Raw genomic sequence first — 13534 nt, 5'->3', positions numbered from 1 at the left:
ACCATAAAAAATCACAAACAATTGTCCACATCTGTATTGGTTATTATGGTAGTCACATATGAACTCTTCATCCCACATTATAACAAGTAATACTAGTGATATGGGTGTGTGTAAGTCTGCATGGTTTGGAATCTCACCACATTTCAACCCTCCTTTCTCAAGATACTGTAGCCTACAATTACTTGGAGTATCATGCTTAAGATAACTTCTTATTTCCATGTTTACTTAAACTTCTTTCAGTTTGAAGTGTTACAAATTATTGCCTGGAATAACTTTTAGTTGCCACTACATGAGTTCACCTTGTCTCTCATCCTCACAACTTCAGTCATCAAACTAAGAGCCATGTGTTTCATGATATTAAGCTTTGCTAGGTGCAAAACAAAGAACAACTTTACATCCAAGGCTTTTTGAGGGACCTCCCCCCATTGGGGCCCTGGGTACCCAGTCCCACTTTTCCCCACACCACGACGCACCTGCCGATCGGAGTGATTTACAGCAGACCAGGCCCAGCTCAGGCCAATCACAACCATTTATCTCATATGGGGCGAGGTTACTGACTGTACAGAGGAGTTTCCTATGGGATCGGTGTCAAGGCATTTTCATGAACAACCTAGACGGCTGCTGCTGATGTGACACAATGTTCTTTGCTCTGATTGGTTATAGATCTATCTAATTGCGTCCAAAGGAAATTTGGAAATCTACCCTTCATCTGCCGTTTACCAAATAAATGAAGGATGAACTGTTACCCAAAGGAAAGATGGCTTTGTTTATCTGCTGCTACTTTCCTCTTCTACTGTGTAAGCAAACCATGGGAGTTTGCTTCATAAGTTTGATCCATGTATCTCACGCTTCCAAAATAAATACAAATAATTGGGCAAAGAATCTTTGACAGTTGTGGTGAATTATGTCCTAAGCCTCAGTGTGTTTGCTCAGAACATTATATGCTTTCCTAACCACTATTACTTTTTGATTAGAAAGGTTCCTAACTGAGTAAGATTAACCGGTTGTATCCAAGTGGCAGCCATGATAAGAGCTGTTTGAATTATGTTAATGCTAAGGAAGGGTGCTTCAATGCTTCCTGTCTTTTCTGTTTTAGAGGTTACTGGACCATCCTTTACAAAAGGAAATATAATGCCGTAACTTGTCGGAAACAATCAACATTACCAACATTATTTTCTTGTCATGCAAACAGAGCTCAACTTTTTAACCTAGAGACTCATTCCACTTTCAAAAGGTTCATATTTGCATCGCAAACATTTTAGAGCATAACGTGTATACAACCACTCTTTTTTTTCCCACACTCATTGTTAAGAAATTCTTCAGAATTCCCTCCCCACCACCACCCTTTCCGTGTGTCCTGGCCAAGGCAAAGACTTCTGACTAAATCTACCAACCGACATACATACCTACACATGCCAACAAACCTGTATACAACCACTCTTTCCATGTGTCCTTGCCAAGAAAACAACTTTTGAACTTTTCAACTTGGTATTTTGGAATCTGAACTAGTCTGTCGAGTTACAGTATATAAGTATAACTGCGCCAACAGCCAGCAGTATGTGCGACTTTAAGAAGTGCCGTGGTCCTGTTGCAGTATACCGTACTGTGTAGTATCCATCTCAGAGAGTGCTGCGCAACTTATGAAGAAAAAACAATATTAACAAAATAATTTGTCACTTTCAGGTTTTCCTCACCACCTTCCAGCTCAGAGATGTTTGCAAAAGCTACTGCCAAATTTGTAAAGGAAGTGGATCCCGAAGGCAATCTGATTCCAGCAACCAGTTGCAATGATTCATTTAAAGTGTTGTCAATCGTGATGATGCAAAAAAGTCGCTGGCTTTTTCAGGAACCCAAATATGTTGCCACTGGTTTCACCCTTAATGACATCTTACAGGGTGACACCCCAATACAGCCAGGTAAGCAGAACTCACAATATTCTCATTTGCAGTTGAAAATTTTGTTTTTCCTATCTATGTTTTGTTTCTAATGTAAACAGCTGTCACACCAACAGAAATTGTGAGATACACTGAATCTGGGAATAACAAAAGCGAGACAGGCTTAGAGGCCAACTTGCCCATGTGTCTTCAACCTGGCAACGCGTGAGTTTCGAGTCTGGGGAGGAGGGGGCCGTTGGAGACAACTCCCTCCATTATTCTGAATTTGGACTGCATTACCCATTTTAAACACTCAGTGACAGTGTTATGTATTGTCTGTGTCCTGGCTAAAACTGCCCAACCAGGCTCATTCAATCTGGCCCCCTAATCATCCCCCTGTATAATTGGCTCATTCATTAATTCCCTCACTCTCCACCTCAAGCTGGTGTGTGGTGAGCGTTCTGGCACAGATTGGCTGCCGTGCATCACCCAAGTGGGTGCTACACATTGGTGGTGGTTAGTGAGGTCCCCCCTTCACTGTAAAGCGTCTTTGAGTGTCTAGAAAAGCGCTATATAAATTCAATCAATTTATTGTACATTAAATGTATTCCTAATAATAATTGTTTTGTTTAATGCAACTACCTTGCTATTAGAGTTGCTCAACTGACCATGGCACATGAAGGCACTTCAGAGCACAACATTTCATTTGGCAGCTTGAAGAGAGAAGAGCTAAATTTGCAGAAGCTATATGAAGATTCCAAATGCAGGTAAGATGTCTCCTAATCCGACCATAACAGGGACATTATCAGGGGAAACCTTACCTTTCGACTTTGTTCCACCTTGAAGTGGTGGATAGAAGAAAACTTGGTTGATAACTAACACGGTCTGTGATGTCATTATTTTGGTTTGCATATAAATTATCAATATCATATCAATAAGCAAAACAACATATTTTAAATGCACAATAATTAGTTAAAAACATCTTTGCTTCACACTTCACACTCTCCTGGCTAGGTTCCTCGACATGAATCACAGCCTGATCCGGCAGGCTCGACAGAAAGACGAGACTGTGTTTGGACTGGTGACGCAGAGGATTGAGACGACTCAGACATCCACAATTAGTCAGAGCGACCAACAGGCAAACAGTCTAGGAGGCCGAATTAAGCACAAGATCATTGAGGTATGTGGCATATAAGGAGGGGCCAAATTCTAGAGTGATTTCCATTTGTAAATATAATACATATTCATGAAAGGGCTGAGAGCTTTTTATATTCTCTATTAAGGATTTGATTAAATTGAACTATAGCAAGTAGAGATGTTCCAATACCTTAACTTGAGTTTTGGCCGATACAGAGCATTTACCAATACAGCATCTAGCTTTCTAACTACTAATAGCAATTGTTCTTATTGAAGGGTTCCCTGAGCAATGTGTAGTCGGGTCACTTACTGACGACAAAATGTATTTTCAGAACTAGATCATTTACACAACTCTAATAGCAAGGTAGTTGCATTAAACAAAACAATTATTATTAGGAATATATTTAATGTACAATAAATTGATTGAATTTAGACACTCAAAGACGCTTTACAGTGAAGGGGGGACCTAACTAACCACCACCAATGTGTAGCACCCACTTGGGTGATGCACGGTAGCCAATCTGCGCCAGAACGCTCACCGCACACCAGCTTGAGGTGGAGAGTGAGGGAACTAATGAATGAGCCAATTATACAGGGGGATGATTAGGGGGCCAGATTGAATGAGCCTGGTTGGGCAGTTTTAGCCAGGACACAGACAATACATAACACTGTCACTGAGTGTTTAAAATGGGTACTGCAGTCCAAATTCAGAATAATGGAGGGAGTTGTCTCCAACCGCCCCCTCCTCCCCAGACTCGAAACTCACGCGTTGCCAGGTTGAAGACACATGGGCAAAGTTATTCTACGACACTTAAGTGACGACGAATCCTACAATGCAAGTTGATCAGCTAATGCATACGTTTGCAATTTATAAGCTTTTGTATGCGTAGTGTTATTGTGTCCACGTCTGGCCTGTGCAGACACCGTATAGCGGAAGTGTTAATCTCCAGTTCACGCGGTTCACGCGGTCACACATTATGTTTTTCAATCAGATCTGCTAGTCAAACTGGAAATGTCTCAGTTTTCCCCCTTTTCAGGGATTATGTTCCCAGTTTTGGTTTATATCATATATCAGAATATTATATTACTGTTAAGCCCACTATGAATATTAAAACAAGCCAAACCATGTGTCCTGTATCATGGCTACATGTATGACCTTTGCAGCAAAAAAAACCGCGTGAAAATCTGTTTGGTATTCAGTGAGGTATGATTAATTAAAAGCGCTGACAGTTAATTGCACCAAACAGATTACACTAGCCGTTTCTCAATACCAAGTACGCGGACTGCGTTCTCGCGGACTTGGAAGTACGTACTTGGCAAGTCCGGACTTTCAAGTACAGACTTCCGATAACGGGAGTACGCACTCTGCAATTGGAACAGCAGCAGACTCGATGATGCATTCTGGGATATTTAACGGTCCCAAGTCCACACGAGTCACCTCCGATGCATCCTCGGTAGAACGGCCTCATCGAGAACGCATCGAGAACACTTCCGGGTTTTACGACAGTACTCGCGTACTTGGAATTGGAACAGTGCTTGGGCTACCACTGATGACGTTTATCGAGAACGCAAGTACACGAGAACACACGAGAACGCGAATTGAGAAACGGCTACTGAGTGGAGCGGTTGACCGGTCCAAGATGGCGGCCCCACGGCTCGTCAGCGCCAGTTGGCAGTAGCGGTCGACGCGGCGTCTAATCTTTATTATGTCTATGCTACTGATCCACCTGTGTTATGTTGCTTCCAAAACATGTTGGTTAATAAACCGGGTTACAACTATAACTTCTACCGTTTATTGTGAACATCAAACAGTATGGAAATCCGTTCGAATCAATATTAGAGAAATAAATAGATAAATATGGCTTATTTATTTTTTTATATATTTTTTTTAATGACTACTTTTATTTCATAGCATGTTTCCTTAATGACTGATGACATACTATGCTCATTTTATGATTAAGTACACAAAAAAGAAATGTATATGTGTCTGCCTCATGCTTTACAACCCCAATATCAATACGCATGACCAATTAAGCTAATGTCTACCTGCTAATGTTTATTATATTTAGGTAATAGCGAATGCAAAACTATCCGAAGGAAGATCTTTGAACCTGACTATACAACCACATACGACCATCGCTTACAAGCTAAATGTACTAATAGTGGAATCAGATGGAGTCTTCAGTGAGTGAATTTACATGATATAATTGCATGCGTTGAAGGTCTGCAAAGAGCCATATTTTTGTGTCAATGAAAAGAAACTGCTATAATATTTTCTCTCCCCCCCTTGAGGCCTGGATCACATGTCCAAGTCCCAAAGGTCTTTTCCTTCTTTGACAGTCCCGACAATCCAGACATGTGCTCTGGGTTTTCCTGACGCTGCCTGGCTCAAAAATGGTAGGGATAAGCTGTGGTGTCTTTCACAAACTTCTGCCATCAGTCCTTTCAGTCTACAGTCATAAACTGTCTCATGAATGTGTACATCCTTTATTGGTGATTCACGGGATAGCATAATATATTGATTCGTTTTTATAAATACTGAATGTGTCTTAACTGGTTTACAAAAATATAGTAGATTGTAGTTTATAATGCATCTAATATCTGGTCCATACCCTTGCTTTACAAACAAGCAGTGAACATTTGTGACTAGCTGATGTTACTGATAGCAATATAAGTTTTAACAAAAGCTTCAGGTACAATTGTAGATATAATTCAAAATTTAATTGAGTGAGTTGGAACCATATGTGTACATGATGTCGAATTAGCCATTTTGGGATTATGTTTTCTATTTATTGATCGATTGGTAGAAGTGGACATGCTGAGTCCTCACTTTGAGCTGCTGTCGGGTCTCAAAGCATCTACCAGGGCCTCTCTGCTCCAGCACCTTGTTTCAGTCATGACGCAGTGCGGGGCAGTCCATCTACTGGACAGCGTGGTAAGATTTCCAGTCATTTTATATATTTTTTTTTAATTCGTATTTGTATTTAATGTTGTCTATTTAATGTTTGTATTTGTGGATGTTCTCTCTTAGCTAATCCAGATGCTCCATGGCAAACCCCCCTCTCTGGATTGTATTGAGGTAGAGCCTCAGAGACAGGCCATCCAGGTCATGCTGGATGTCCTGCCTGACGGAGACAATGGACTGGAGACGGAGGACTCCAGCAGTCCTCTCGTTGCTTTTCACCTCGTTACCAGCGCCCTGGCTGGTAAGTGGGCCTGAGTGACCTCACTGTGGTTTTAGCATAGCAACTGTAGTTGCTGTGTCACATCTCATGCTAAATATTAGTGTGAAATGTTCTCACTTGATGTTTCTGTTCCAGAAATGCCGGATGACGGCCTTGCTGTCCTGGTGTCAAGCTGCACTCCCCGAGTGCTGAGATCCCTGGACATGCTGGTATGTATTACATTGCTCCGGTGAATGTTATATAGTAGGCCTAATACAATGTGTAATCATGCCATTTGGTGGACACTTTTATTCAAAGCGTTTGTACAATACAATGAGTTCATACATTGGGGCAGCCGGGCAGTGATGCTCTGGTTGAGCTGGACAGGAGTGGAATATTGCAGCAATTATCCATTTAAACCTTTTTAGAGTTCAGTGTAAATTCTAGACGCCTCGTGTCCTGTCCTCACACACGTCTCAGGTGCAGTGTGTGATCGCGGATGTGGAGGTGTCTCTGAGCAGCAGCGACCTTGCGCCCCTCACCGGGGAGACCTTCCAGTTGACAGAGCAGCTCTTCACCTCCTGTGGAGTGACGCTGCAGAGAGACGGAGACGTGCTGAAGACAAGTTTCAGCGAGAGCTATCAGCCACAGCCTCTCGCCCTGTGTGTGGCCATACAAGGCCTTGCTTCCTTAGCCCAGTGTAAGGTAGGGACAGGAAAGTAGGGACAGGAAACACCAGGGTGCTGTTATGTTGTTTTTAATCCAGGAAAGGCAGCCGAGACAGGATCGCTTTTAATTCGCTTTATTTGGTCTTGGTTTTGGTCTATTAAACTATGAAACAAAAGGAGAGGAATAGTATATAACACACGCGGAGCGTCTCTAAGCTTTATATCTACGATACACCGCCCAAGAGATTCTCCCTTCCAAAAGTTCAAGTCGTGTTTATATAGAGAGGTAAAGGTAGGCTTCTTCTACAACATTTAAACCTGCTCTCTTCATATGTGTCCATTGTTGCCCCCTTGTTGCTATGGGAGGATATTACCTTTTAACTATTGTATGTGCTCGGTGCTGCTCCTTGTGGTTATGGGAGGATATTACCTTTTAACTATTGTATGTGCTCGGTGCTGCTCCCTGTGGCTATGGGAGGATATTACCTTTTAACTATTGTCTGTGCTCTGTGCTGCTCCCTGTGGCTATGGGAGGATATTACCTTTTAACTATTGTATGTGCTCGGTGCTGCTCCCTGTGGCTATGGGAGGATATTACCTTTTAACTATTGTATGTGCTCGGTGCTGCTCCCTGTGGCTATGGGAGGATATTATGGCTGAAATATGTCACAGTGCTTACAACACAATATTGCAAAGATTTTTGAGCACCATTATTATATGGATTGGGATTCTGTGTTTATTGCTGGCTTACTATTCTTTCTTTTAAGAATTCAGATTCTCACATGAATTTTATATTTTTATACTTTTTTTTTCACAATGTAGGATGTCAATTTTCTATGCCCAAAAAAAAGAAACAGTATATCGTTGTTTTACCTTATCAATCTCATTGCCTTTAAATAATTGAACAACCTTAATACAGACAATTGTCAAACAATAAAATTGGTTCTTTAATGCATTCCAGCCTTCTCCTCCATAAATAAACATAAAAGTTCTGTTTTTTAACTCAGCAAAGTATTTTATTTATTTGCTAGGTAATTTATTTATTTGATAGATGTCATATGGCATTGTAGATATAATGCTGATAATTCATGATATTGATTAATTCATGTTATACAATGCGGTTATTCTCCAAGCTAGAGTTGTCACTGACTGCCTTCAATCTAAACTGCTGATATTAGCTTAAACCCTTCTTAAACCATGGTTCTTAAACCATTCTTAAACCCCTGTGTTAACCTTTCTTTTGAAAGATATCGGCTTTCCCTCAGCTTGTCTTGTTTCTGTTTCCTTTTCTTTTCTGTGTCCACGATTTCTAAATTAGTTGCAAATTAGCGCTCAGGCATTAGCAGTCACTCAACTCTTGATTAGCTGCGTCACTGTTTTGGGGAATCCTCATGCAGGTGGACTAAACCAGGCCCGGGGTGGCCATCGGGACGTTCAGGAGGTTTCTCGTTGGGCCGGTCCACTTTCAAATGTCTTTTGGGCCGCTTGAGAGGATCTTTTTAGTACTTTGACCATTATTTTATCTTCTAAAGTAGACTAGCGTCGCAGTATATATAATATGGATTATACAATATATGGGAGTTCTCCCCTCCCAATTATTTGAGTTGGTTTGGTCCATGGTGTGTCTTTTCTTGAGCGGTAACAGAAGAGAATCAGCGAACAGAAGCGACAATGGATGTTGATTGTGGAGGGCAGGAAAAGCCAAAGAGGAACCCAGATTTAAAAAAGAAGGGCACTGGAGGAAGAGGCCGCCAAATGTGCCAAAATAAAGAACCTGTTTAGAGGACAGACACAAGTTGCAGCCAGGATAGAGAGCTATGGATCCAATGATTAATTTGCAACATAAATAATTTAGCTATTTTTGCTATGTATGCAATGCCAACCTCAGCATAAAAGCTTAAACCAATTCATCATTATTCTAGTTTATTTTGTTCAGCCATATTACGAATCAAAAATATAATTTGTGAAAATGAACATGTAAACTCCAGCATGATCTGTGTAAGTTAGCCCAAGCAATAAAAGTAACCCCTTCTATTTTTCATCAGAAGAGATAAGCCAGTCAGACGCTGAAGAAGCAAGACCGGACAACATATTATATGTAGGCCTATATGTATAGTTATTATATACAATATAAAAGACAGAACAAAGGTGATAGTCAATTACTTTACTGACCAAGTGCTACCATAAGGTAGTGCAGGTATAGCGTCCAACGGCTATGAAATCGCCTAACTTTCCAGAATTAGCTCTATGGGATCAAATTTGCATGTTCTCAAATTAGCTCTTTTTTTCCTGATTTTATTCATTTTCTTTCGAGCAGATGCGAGTGAACCACTTTGCCACTAGGGAGCAGTAGTGATATATGCAACTGATTGGTTACGCTCGGTTTAGCTTTAGCGCTCTTTAATTGGCATATACTGTGCTATCAACATTAATTATGAATTACTTGACATTAAATCCTCCCGGCGTCCAACATTTCAGTTATTTATGTTCATGATGCACATAGCACATGAGTTGAGGGTTTGGTTTTTTGTCCATGCTTTGTTTTCCCATTGAAGTATGTCCACTTCACCGTTGTGTTTTCTACTTGTTTTATGTAAATCAGTAGCAGACAGGGTCCCCCAAAATATACAGCACTATAATTAAATTGATGATATTTAAGTTTAAGTCTGCTATAATTAGATTGTTATAATTCATATTGTACATTTTAGTTTCTATAGTGCATCTGATGGAGGTGAATTGGGAACCATATCTATTCACAGATGTGCCAATATCCCAAATGTACAATCATAAGAATATAGCATGTTCCCAAATTGCCGCTGTTCGATTAAATTGTATGAATACAAAAAGCAAAGTTAAATATGATATAGAAGCACGTACCATATATATATAGATATAAATGTATATGTATATATTGATGTATATGTATATATTTATATTTATATGCGTGTGTATATATGTGTATATGTATATACAGTATGTACACACTTTCAGAATTGCCAAATGACAGTACAACCAAGGAATACAAAGCCTATAGATTATGCAAGTCAGTAAAGCCGACTTCTAGATAGCCAATGGTAGTTTATATAGGAGAGTTGGACTCTTTCGCTCTATTTCTACGTCAAGTTCAACAGGATACGATGCGATGTGTTTTGATGAGTTTAAAGGATTGTGCTTTCTATTTTGTTTTTTGTTTAATGACTGCTTAAATTATATAATTTTAAAAAACAATGTGTTCACTCAGACTTTTAATATTTTGACCATATCTCTATACAGATATTGACATCCCTTTTGTCTTTGTTTGTGTTTATACTATATGAATAGCTGCTGCATTCATATGCAGCAGCATATGATTTCCCACTTTCATTCACACATTGATAGTTGATTATATGCAATGAAAAGTTAATGCAAAATCTGATATGTGCGCACCGATATTCTAAATGGCGATTGATACGATTTTTCTTTAGACCCCTTATGTGCTCACTGCTCTCAAGGACAAAGTATGACATACATGATGCAGGCCTATGCATTGGTAACCTTTTACACTAGTAAATTGCTTAAAAGAAAGCTCAACATAACCACCGAAACAGGAGATTTATTTAATTTATTAATATGAATACAGGTACTGTATTTGTTTGTGCCTTCATTTATTTTTGAGGCCCTTATAACTAATATTGAAGAATTTTATATCTCTAATATAATTACAGCATAGTCTTCATATATTTAATAGAAATACAATAGGATTTCTAATATTGTTTTCATACATTTTGATGTTGTGCACTAACCTGGCAAATGCCTTCCGACAGTATGCAGTATGTTCTGACCTCCAGAACTAAGTCTTCAGTATCAATACCATGTAGTGTTTTCTCCCGTTTTTTACAGCTGTCTGCAAGTTTACCACTGAATAATCTTTCACTTATTTTATTTTAAGAACAGAACACCATAAAGGATAAACTTCTTGCAGTTTGTTCATTCATGCTGTTGAGGGCTGTGTCCACTAGGGGACAGCAAAATGCTGATCTGGAGTGGATTCATTTCTTCTCTGCCCTCATACAGGAACTGGCCGGGTTGTTTTCCGCTGTCTTTCGGGAAATGTCCTGTCAATATCTAGGTACCAGATTACAATGCACAGTACAAAACTCCATATCATGAGTTCCCCCTTTCTGCTTGTTGGTGTGGAAATTGTTTCAGAGTCCTTCTTTTTTACCATTAAGTGCTTAACATGTCCCCCTAAAACTGCCCAGCGTTGCACAGAGGAGCTAAAAAGATTGTACAGTCTCTGGAGAACATCCAATATTGGCATATTGGACCTATTTACTAGACTGGGTAGCCTCGCCCATTCTGCCAGTGATTTGAGTTTACCCTGCAGAAGGGTCTGGAGAAGAGAAATACATTTCTTTATAGTTTTGATATATGTTTTTGTGGGAGCCAATCACCAAGCTGGCTTTTCCCCCAGGCGCGCTAATGGCTGGTTTAACACAATGACGACAGAGAAGCGACGGCAAGCAGCCATTTGCGTACAGAGTCAATTTAACTCCTTAAATTTAACTGCCTATTGATCACGCCTCTTGTGCTGAAGAAAATGACAGCCGCAGCAATCTACGCCGGATAAGGCCCGCCAAAGCCTTTCATCCGGCCCCCGGATTTTTTTGATTTTTAAAATTAAATAAAATGTTAACAAAGCATATAGCCTATCCTACAATATAGTTATACAAGCATAAGTGACAACTTTTGAACAAAATTAATTAAGGAGAAAAAGGTTAATTTCCTTTTAGTTTACTTTGGAATGTTGAGGGTCACATTGGGATAGCCTAAACAAGTCGCAGTGTCATTTCTAAAACGAAAGGTTGATAATGAATGTCGTATTTTCCTAGAAAAATGAACTGATGATTACTTCTTTGTTGAAGTAAAGGGCCAACAAAAGACAAAAGACCAACCTGGAACGTCATTATGTTACTAAATATGCTAGGTTAAGTGAATTGCAGGGGCAGTTACGCAATGACAAAATAATCACACTTAAGCAAAGTTTGGGTGCCCAACAAGCTGCTTTCACCAGACAAAATTTAGAGAGAGAAAACGTTGTGCATGCAAGTTATGTGGTGAGTGAGTTATTTTTATAGGTTTAAAAACAAGTTACAAAAATGTATACGGCTCTTGATGTCAAAAATGTTCCCCACCCCTGCACTAGAGGGAGCTAGTCATTCTAGTGTCCCATGTTAATTACGTTGGTTTTAGGATTTTCTGGCATGTCTATGAATCTTTCTTTATGACTATGTGCGTGGTGGGTAGTGTGTGTGTTCAGCTTTAATAACTACATAACAACTCAGCTAAGATCAAATCTATTCCTCAACTTATTTGTCAGTTATCCAGGTGCTGACGAGATGTGTGTAAATGGGGTCATCCCTATGTTCCCCGGGTCCTATGTACCCCGGTATTGGGACCCGGGGAACATAGGACCCTTTTTGGGAAAAACGGGGAACATAGGACCCGGGGAACATAGGACCCAGGGAACATAGGTACGCTCCCGTGTAAGTGGTCCTCATTTCCGTGTGTGTGTGTGTGTGTGTGTGTGTGTGTGTGTGTGTGTGTGTGTGTGTGTGTGTGTGTGTGTGTGTGTGTGTGTGTGCGTGTGCGTGTGCGTGGCACTAGTCTGGGCCCTATTCAAAAGCAGTCTCTGTAAGCCCCCTTCCTCTCTTGATCCATGCACTCACCATAAAAAATCACAAACAATTGTCCACATCTGTATTGGTTATTATGGTAGTCACAAATTAACTCTTCATCCCACATTATAACAAGTAATACTAATCTGTGATATGGGTGTGTGTAAGTCTGGGCAAAGAATAATTAATAACAAATAATTGGGCAAAGAATCCGGAGACTTTGACAGTTGTGGTGAATTATGTCCTAAGCCTTGATGTGTTTGCTCACCACATTATGTTTTCCTAACCACTATTACTTTTTGATTAGGGAGGTTCCTAACTGAGTAAGATTAACCGGTTGTATCCAAGTGGCAGCCATGATAAGAGCTGTTTGAATTATGTTAATGCTAAGGAAGGGTGCTTCAATGCTTCCTGTCTTTTCTGTTTTAGAGGTTACTGGACCATCCTTTACAAAAGGAAATTAGATAATGCTGTAACACAATTCCTTGTCGGAAAAAATCAACATTACCAACATTATTTTCTTGTCATGCAAACAGCGCTCAACTTTTTAACCTAGAAACTCATTCCACTTTCAAAAGGTTCATATTTGAGATTTCGATATTGCATTGTCCACTGAGAATGATTCACTCATTCACTCATTGTTAAGAAATTCTTCAGAATTCCCTCCCCGCCACCACCCTTTCTGTGTGTCCTGGCTAAGGCAAAGACTTCTGACTAGGCCTGTTGGAATCTACCAACCGACATACATACCAACAAACCTGTATACAACCACTCTTTCCGTGTGTCCTTGCCAAGAAAACAACTTTTGAACTTGGTATTTTGGAATCTGAACTAGTCTGTCGAGTTACAGTATATAAGTATAACTGCGCCAACAGCCAGCAGTATGTGCGACTTTAAGAAGTGCCGTGGTCCTGTTGCAGTATACCGTACTGTGTAGTATCCATCTCAGAGAGTGCTGTGCAACTTATGAAGAAAAAACAATATTAACAAAATAATTTGTCACTTTCAGGTTTTCCTCACCACCTTCCAGCTCA

The 13534-nt window shown here is 40.0% G+C and overlaps 1 protein-coding gene across 1 annotated transcript; it reads left to right on the top strand.

Annotated features, from left to right (window-relative positions):
• Positions 1–1131: 1131 nt before the first annotated feature.
• On the top strand, positions 1132–6898 carry LOC311351700 (gasdermin-E-like; the record flags this gene model as incomplete). Its single annotated transcript, XM_084471861.1, has 9 exons — positions 1132–1136; positions 1705–1916; positions 2557–2641; positions 2889–3054; positions 5081–5195; positions 5819–5946; positions 6043–6217; positions 6332–6405; positions 6656–6898. 9 exons carry the CDS (start codon positions 1132–1134, stop codon positions 6896–6898), a joined length of 1203 nt encoding a protein of 400 aa, XP_084327987.1.
• Positions 6899–13534: the final 6636 nt, after the last annotated feature.

This window comes from Micromesistius poutassou (assembly GCF_964030765.1).
Source record: "Micromesistius poutassou genome assembly, chromosome: 8".
NCBI lineage: Eukaryota > Metazoa > Chordata > Actinopteri > Gadiformes > Gadidae > Micromesistius > Micromesistius poutassou.
This window is presented reverse-complemented; position numbering and strand designations above follow the sequence as displayed.